The sequence below is a fragment of the Ruditapes philippinarum genome, unplaced genomic scaffold, assembly GCF_026571515.1.
Source record: "Ruditapes philippinarum isolate M1 unplaced genomic scaffold, ASM2657151v2 ctg2840_1_1_1_1, whole genome shotgun sequence".
Classification (NCBI taxonomy): Eukaryota; Metazoa; Mollusca; class Bivalvia; order Venerida; family Veneridae; genus Ruditapes; species Ruditapes philippinarum.
Window position 1 is genome coordinate 46423 of NW_026851681.1, and position 9069 is coordinate 55491.

General features: G+C 35.6%; 1 protein-coding gene across 1 annotated transcript; it reads right to left on the reverse strand.

The window, feature by feature from the left end:
* Positions 1-650: 650 nt before the first annotated feature.
* Positions 651-8515, reverse strand: LOC132736640 (TELO2-interacting protein 2-like). The gene has a single exon (XM_060723810.1). The coding sequence runs from the start codon at positions 8446-8448 to the stop codon at positions 6880-6882; it is 1569 nt and encodes a 522-aa protein (XP_060579793.1). The 5' UTR covers positions 8449-8515; the 3' UTR covers positions 651-6879.
* Positions 8516-9069: the final 554 nt, after the last annotated feature.

Consider the following 9069-nt stretch of genomic DNA (forward strand, 5'->3'; position numbering starts at 1 on the left):
GGTCAGACTCTACCATCTGCAGGGTCAGACTATCCATCTTAGGGTCAGACATCCATCTGTAGGGTCAGACATATTATCCATCTGTAGGGTCAGGGTCAGACTCCACTATCTGACCCCATCTGCAGGGTCAGACTCATCCATATGCAGGGTCAGACTCCACCATCTGCAGGGTCAGACTTATCCATCTGTAGGGTCAGACTCCACCATCTGTAGGGTCAGACTCCAGTATCTGCAGGGTCAGACTCCAGTATCTGCAGGGTCAGACTCCACCATCTGCAGGGTCAGACTCCACCATCTGCAGGGTCAGACTTATCCATCTGTAAGGTCAGACTCAACCATCTGCAGGGTCAGACTTCACCATCTGCAGGGTCAGACTTATCAATCTGAAGGGTCAGACTCCACCATCTGCAGGGTCAGACTCCACCATCTGCAGGGTCAGACTCCAGCATCTGCAGGGTCAGACTTATCCATCTGCAGGGTCAGACTCCTCCATCTGCAGGGTCAGACTCCTCAAACTGCAGGGTCAGACTACTCAAATTTCATGGTCAGACTAATCAGATGGCATAGTCAGACTACACTACAGGTCAAACACTTTTTTATAGCAGGTTAAAGGATAAAGCTTGTAAGCATAGAAATAAACAAAATCTTGAAAAGCTTTCAATAAAGTTTATTGGCAAAATGTACAAACAATAAGGTTATAATATATATAGCAAAATAAATTCTGCAACAGAATAAGAAATTAAATGTATTCCAGCTTAATGCTGACGAAAAAATTACAACCTTGATGAAGAATTTAGTCAGAACAATGTCTCGTGTCAGAACTGCACTATTTTTATATTACTTTATATTCCACTGAATTATGGAAGAATTTGACTTTACAAAAAACTTTAACCAAATTTCTAAGTTAAAAAGGGGCATAATTCTGCAAATATTGTAGGCAGAGCTCTCCAACTTTTCAATCTGAAGTACATTGTTACTATATAAGTTTTGTAAGTTTCCATTGAATATCTCAAGCAATAATTGAGATATTTGACTTAATAAAAAAATTTAGGCTTCTCAGACGCCAGGGCGTGTGCAATAGCTCACCTTACTCTTCAAGCTAAAAATTCATAGTTATTTTACAAACTTCAGACCACCTCTTAAAAACAATGCAACCTCTGCATAGCCACTCCCTTTAAGAGATAAATACTTTTGATGTAGCCGAGGTGTGTTGCTAAAGGGAGATGAAATTTATAGTGATAAGAATTAATAGTTGTTATAAAGAGGTTACTGCTTAATAGAGTCTTGTTATGCAGAGATTGCAGTGAATGTTCGAAGATTTTTCAAAATGACTGGTTCACAGTACATTTTGACTGGTTCCCACTTCATATAATGATCAATGCACATTAACCCAATCAGCAAAATGTAACATCAAGCTTATATTAACATAAAACACAACTTTATTTTCAAACTTTCACATGTTAAAGGCACATTATACATCAGAAATCAATTTTTGAAAACAACAATTCTTAAGAAATGTCAAACATATGTTTTATAATGTACAGGAATGTGTTTTAAAGGTAGCAAAAAAGTATTTTGACTTCCATATGAAATAATTATTCACTATAAATGAGTAATTTTTTTGGAAACTTAACAAGATACCAAAAAAAATGGAAAAATTTGGGAAATAAAAATGAAAGCATTTCTGAGGCATACTGGGCCTTTAACTTATTACATAATTTATAATTATATACTAGTACATTTCACAGAAAACACAAGTATTTACAGTGATATTGAAGCAAAAACAAATGTTGCAAAATTAACTACACAAATTAATCCTGGGCACTTCTATGCATTAAATAAGACTGAACTCCTTTTATAAAAAGAAATAATAACTTAATAATTCCAAAAGAAAACACACAACAAGAGGGCCATGATGGCCCTGAAGTCGCTCACCTGTACATAGGCCCCCTGAGCGGGGCCAGTTTAAACCCTGGGGCTTTTATTTTAACAAACTTGGAAGACACCCATTAGAAGATATTTCATGTTAAATATCTTAGCTTTAGCTCTTTGGGTTCTTTAAAAGAAGATTTTTTTAAAGTTTTTACTATATGTATATAGGGAAAATCAATGACCCCCTGGGGCGGGGCCAATTATGACCCCAGTGCTTTTATTTGAACAAACTTGGTAGACACCCATTAGAAGATGTTTCATGCTAAATATCTTAGCTCTAGCTCTTTTAGTTCTTTAAAAGAAGATTTTTTAAGTTTTTACTATATGCATATAGGGAAAATCAATGACCCCGTGGGGCGGGGCCAATTTTTACCCAAGGGCTTTTATTTGAACAAACTTGGAAGACACCCATTAGAAGATGTTCATGCTAAATATCTTAGCTTAAGCTCTTTGGGCTCTTTAAAAGAAGATTTTTTAAAGTTTTTACTATATGTATATAGGGAAAATCAATGACCCCCTGGGGCGTGGCCAATTTTGACCCAAGGGCTTTAATTTGAACAAACTTGGTAGACATCCATTAGAACATGTTTCATGCTAAATATCTTAGCTCTAGCTCTTTTGGTTCATTAAAAGAAGATTTTTATGTTTTTACTATATGCATATAGGGAAAATCAATGACCCCCTGGGGCGGGGCCAATTTTGACCCCAGGGCTTTTATTTGAACAAACTTGGTAGACACCCATTAGAACATGTTTCATGCTAAATATCTTAGCTCAAGCTCTTTTGGTTCTTTAAAAGAAGATTTATAAGTTTTTACTATATGCATATAGGAAAAATCAATGACCCCCTGGGGCGGGGCCAATTTTGACCCCAGGGCTTTTATTTGAACAAACTTGGTAGACACCCATTAGAACATGTTTCATGCTAAATATCTTAGCTCAAGCTCTTTTGGTTCTTTAAAAGAAGATTTATAAGTTTTTACTATATGCATATAGGGAAAATCAATGACCCCCTGGGGCGGGGCCAATTTTGACCCCAGGGCTTTTATTTGAACAAACTTGGTAGACACTCACCGAGATGTTTCATGCCAAAAATCTAAGCTCTAGCTCTTTGGATTTTTTAGAAGAAGATATTTTAAGTTTTTTCTTTTGGTTGCCATGGCAACCAGAATTCTGCATGGAATTAAATTCTTTGAACAATTTTCAAAGGTGACGACCAAAGGAACATTCCTGTGAAGTTTGGATGAAATTGGCTGAGTGGTTAATGAGGAGATTTCATTTAAAGTAAAAGTTTACGGACGCCGGACGAAAAGCGATCACAAAAGCTCACCCTGTCACTTTGTGACAGGTGAGCTAAAAATAAAAAAAATAACAAGCAATTATCATAGTATTGCAAGCAATCCATAAGTCCCCTACCGGTTGGAACCCCATCAACATTCTGAAGGGCCATTGGCCATTCACTAATGTTTCAATTTTTCTCTATTTTAAGTCATTAAAAATTTGTTGGAAAGGTCTTTAAAAGTGATCACAGGAAACAGTTTTTATGAACAGACAGACAGACGGACTGAAGTACACTCTAAAGTTAATATTTGAAACATCCCTGTTACCAAAATATAACATTTTAAAAGCAAAATTTTTAAAGGGGAGATAACTCTTGAATTAAAGATGCAATTTCATAAAAAAATTTCAGCTCTTTTTGACTTATCACAAATATTGTTATATTTGCCATGTTTTAAGCCTATTTGTTGCCAAGGCAGCAGATATTTTTTTCAAAATAGGAAGAACAGATAAGACATGCATAATCTCAAGACTGCTATCTACCCATATGTCAAGTTTCATAAAAATATTTCAAGTACTTTTTGAGTTATCACTGGATTCAGTTTATGTGTAAAATTTGCCATATTTTCAGCTTATTTGTTGCCATAGCAACCAGAATTTTCAACATAGGAAGAAAAGAAAAAGACATGCATAATCTCAACACTGCCATCTACCCATATGTCAAGTTTCATAAAAATATTTCCAGTACTTTTTGCGTTATCACTGGATCCAGTTTATGTGTAAAATTTGCCATATTTTCAGCTTATTTGTTGCCATAGCAACCAGAATTTTCAACACAGGAAGAAAAGAAAAAGACGTGCATAATCTCAAGACTGCCATCTACCCATATGTCAAGTTTCATAAAAATATTTCCAGTACTTTTTGCGTTATCACTGGATTCAGTTTATGTGTAAAATTTGCCCTATTTTCAGCCTATTTGTTGCCATAGCAACCAGAATTTTCAACATAGAACCAGAATTTTCAACATAGGAAGAAAATAAAAAGACGTGCATAATCTCCATACTGCCATCTATCCATATACCAAGTTTCATAAAAATATTTTCAGTACTTTTCAAGTTATCGCGGGATCCAGTTTTGTGGACGGACGGACTGACAGACGGACAGACAGACAGACAGACGGAGGGTAAACCTAAAGTCCCCTCCGGTAAACCGGTAGGGGACTAATCACTTTACACATTAAGAAATATACAGATTGTTACACCATATCAAGGACTTATTATCAGGAAAATAGGAAGAAAATACGTTATAACTAGAAATGTGTCCATAGGACACGGATGCCCCTACACGCCACTGTTCTGTCAATCTTATGACTCTAGGTCAAATATTTTTTGGACTACATGTGCCACAAGTTGAAAACTAAAAATCAACAAAGGGCCATTATTCTGTTAAATTTGGTCGCAGCAAAAATTCCTTCCTTTTCTGCCATCTACACATTAACGTAGTTAATCCCTGGAAGTTTAAGCAAAATCTGCCATCCGGTTTAAGAGGAGTTGCGTTCACAAAATTTCTACATAGTATATAGTGAAAAAATCAACAAAGGGCCATAATTCTGTAAAATTTGGTTGCAGCAAAAATTCCTTCCTTTACTACCATCTACACATTAAGGTTGTTCATCCCTGTAAGTTTAAGCAAAATCTGCCATCCGGTTTAAGAGGAGTCGCATTCACAAATTTTCTACATAGTATATAGTGAAAGAATCAACAAAGGGCCATAATTCTGTAAAATTTGGTCGCAGCGAAAATTCCTTCCTTTAGTACCATCTACACCTTAAGGTTGTTCATCCCTGTAAATTTAAGCAAAATCTGCCATCCTGTTTAAGAGGAGTTGCGTTCACAAAATTTCTACATAGTATATAGTGAAAAAAAAACAACAAAGGGCCATAATTCTGTAAGATTTGGTTGCAGCAAAAATTCCTTCCTTTACTACCATCTACATATTAAGGTTGTTCATCCCTGTAAGTTTAAGCAAAATCTGCCATCCGGTTTAAGAGGAGTTGCGTTCACAAAATATCTACAAAGTATCTAGTGAAAAAATCAACAAAGGGCCATAATTCTGTTAAATTTGGTCGCAGCAAAAATTCCTTCCTTTACTACCATCTACACATTAAGGTTGTTCATCCCTGTAAGTTTAAGCAAAATCTGCCATCCGGTTTAAGAGGAGTTGCATTCACAAAATTTCTACATAGTATATAGTGAAAAAATCAACAAAGGGCCATAATTCTGTAAAATTTGGTCGCAGCAAAAATTCCTTCCTTTATTGCCATGTACACATTAAGGTTGTTCATCCCTGTAAGTTTAAGCAAAATCTGCCATCCGGTTTAAGAGGAGTTGCGTTCACAAAATTTCTACAAAGTATCTAGTGAAAAAATCAACAAAAGGCCATAATTCTGTTAAATTTGGTCGCAGCGAAAATTCCTTCCTTTACTACCATCTACACATTAAGGTTGTTCATCCCTGTAAGTGAAAGCAAAATCTGCCATCTGGACAGATGGACGGACGGACAAGTGCAACGCAATATGCTCCCACATTGTGGGGGCATAAAAATAATATATACTCTTAGAAAGTTTGTTGAAAGAGCTTCACACGTTGTTTTTCTTCAACGAAGGTCTAACATGTACTCCGAGGTAGTCGTTTTGGTATAACGAACGTTTTAGGTTAGAGGGTAAATCACTAAATAGAGCTTAACCAAGGCTTAACGATGATCGTAACTCTAACGAATGCTTCTGGTTACTCACCCCAGTACAATTCAATTTTCCTGAATGAATTGTCCCAAGGATTGTTGTGCCGAAGTTTGCAGACAATGAATTCATTTCATAACTATACAATGTTATAGCCAATTACAGCAAAAAACAGTTAAACAACAATAATTTGACCTTCAAGGTCACAGTAATTTATGATTCAATGTCAAATTTAGTTTGGTTTTCTTAGAGATTTTGTCTGTAATGTAGTTTTGTTTAAATATGAAGACAATCTAATCCTAAACATCACAGTTACAGCCAATTTTAGCACTTCTAGCAAAATTCCATAATTTGACCTTTAAGGTAACTGTCAAGGTCATTTATGAGTTAAGACCAGGTATGTGCTGCTTGAAGGTTTTGTCAGAGTTGTTTTATACAAGTAAGAAGACTTTTCAAGACAATGCATTAAAAACAAACAAAAAAATATGAGAAAGTTTGTGGACAGCAAAAGCAAGGACATCATGACTGTAGCAATAGCTAAAAAAATTTATTGCAAAAAGCCAGGCAAATGAAACAATCCAAACAGGACAGGATGATTTCTATATAAAACTAAGTTTGATAGGGATATAAATAGTCAATAAAACCCACTAACTACATAGTTATTATAATTCTTGTTGGTTTTTAATAATTAACAACTGTAAACAATAAATTTGTAAAAATATATTAAAACAAAGTTGCTCTTATTAATTGAATATGTTTTGTTGTTACGCAAGTGCAATTATTTAAATCAATAAATGATTATGAAAAAATGAAATAGTACAATTTGTTTCACTTTTGGTTGTTTCACAGTTTTTGTGCATTTTTTTTTTGTTTAAACTTTGCTTCCTGACATTACTGTTCAGTTGATTGAAGGTATAGCTTTAAAATAATATCTTACTTCACTACAACCTGCTGCAAAATGGCATGCACTTTGTTTGGAAAAGGCAAATCCTGCAATTGTTGGATGCTTTTAGAAACAAATGTTTCATCAAGAGTTTTAAGGAGTTTTAAACATTCAACTGCAAGTGTCAGTAGTTGATTGTCATCTACTTCTGATTCACTTGTAGAGATCTGGTGAATTAGTTTTACAAGATCTTTGATGATTACATCTGAATGTGAAGGTATCCTTGTCCAGGCAGTTTTGATAAGACTTCTCAATGCAATCAAAGTGTTCAGTCTAGCTTCTTCAGAGGGTGCATCACTGATTTCCAAATATTCTTCAATAAGTTCTAAAAGTCTTTTCATGTATTTAACAACATTTACACCTAAACACTCAATAAATGTATGAAGTGAACAAGAGTGAACTCTTCGCAAAACAAGCTTATTTTCATGAAAAGCTGCTTGAAGAATAAGTGAAAATATTTCATCATATTTTGTTGTTGCACCTAAATTTTCACTATCCTTCACAATCACTTTCAAGATCAGTAGTAAAGCATCGTGTGTCAGTCCAAGCAAAGATTCTTCTGTGGTATACATTTGTAGTTTCAACGCTTCATAGATAACGTCAGCACGGCCATACCACCTTAATTCTTCACCAGTTGCATTCTGCAGAATATGAACAAGGCATCTGGTACCCATCTCTTTATTTTGAACAATATGATCATCCACAAATAATAAACATGGGGGCAGAACTAACTCTAAAAATTCACTAAGATACGGGTATTTCAGATACTGAAGGCACCATGAGAAGCTTGAAGCTATAGCTGGGTTTTTTCTCCAAGTTTTACGCTGCAGATGAGGTTTCCATTGCAACAGTAATTTCCCTATCACAGACTTCTTTACATGTGTGCTGTAATGTAGATCTTGATCTCCAGGAAATACATGCTTTGTATCAAGTAAAAGAAACTCACAAACAGAAGGACATTGAAATGTTTCCAAAAGAAGAGTGATGCTGTCATTTGCAAGGGTTTCAGAATTTGTGTTTGTCCACGGATTGTCTTTTAACTGTTGGGCTGCAATCCCAAATAAGAAATATCCTATCTGGAACAAACATGTCCAAGTATCAAGTTCCTTATACACTCTTCCACATAGAGTCACTTTTCTAAGAAGAGTCTGTAAAATATTTAGAACTAAACAGGACCGTTTAGCCACATGAGGAAAATCTTCGGCATCAAATAGGCCATATTCTGTTTCTGATTTTACTTCAGCACTAGCGACTTTTGAAATTGTCCGAACACTATTTACACACAAAGTTTGTACATTTACGTCATTGAAACCATCTACAAATATTTTGATCCATCCATCTGGTCCATTTTCAATTAAAACTGTTAAAATCACGATGTATTTTTCATTAAAAATTCTTTTTATGGAAGAGTCCCTGGAAACATGACTCAAAGCTTCTAGTAAGTTTTGCAAACTATGACGCTCCCAAATGTCTTTAGCTATGTCTTTGTCTCGAGGGCTCCGAAAACAGCCATTTTCAACATTTACTTTACAAAGTAAAGCTCTGGTGTCAACTGACATTATGGAGTTTGCAAGAAAACATCAGAAAAATCAACAGAACTTGTTCATGGGGGCCGCCATTTTTAAACTTAAAGTATACGACTCAACTTTTATCCCTGTCGTCTTTAAATGTAAGCGGGTGAAGACCACTAAACATATTTCTACATTTTGTTATTATTTAAACCGACGACCAGCTTAGCTTCTCTACTGATTGCTTTTCCTTTTTGGTAGTATACTTACGACACAGCATATAAATAACATCACCTCCAAGGCCAAAAATTCTCTAAGATTCATCCAGAGAAACGTCAAAACCCAAAACAGGCAACTCAAAACATCAGCCTATGTTACTTATGTCCGACCACAACTAGAATACTGTTCCACCATATGGCACCCCTGGCAGAAACATCTAAGTCATAAGATTGAAAGTGTCCAACGAGCTGCGGCCAGATATGTCTGTAATAATTATAATTTCGACAGTAGTGTAACCCAAATGCTAAATGAACTTGGGTGGCCTTCCCTAGAAAGCCGCAGACTCCAGTCCTCTCTAGTAGTGTTCTATAAAATCCAATACAAACTTGTATATGTTGACCATAACCATCTGACCCCAACTAGAAATCTGAACTTCCTGATCCCCCAGTCCCG

Coding starts and splice junctions, on each gene's coding strand:
- LOC132736640 (XM_060723810.1), bottom strand. CDS start 8,448: ATGTCAGTTGACACCAGAGCTTTACTTTGTAAAGTAAATGTTGAAAAT.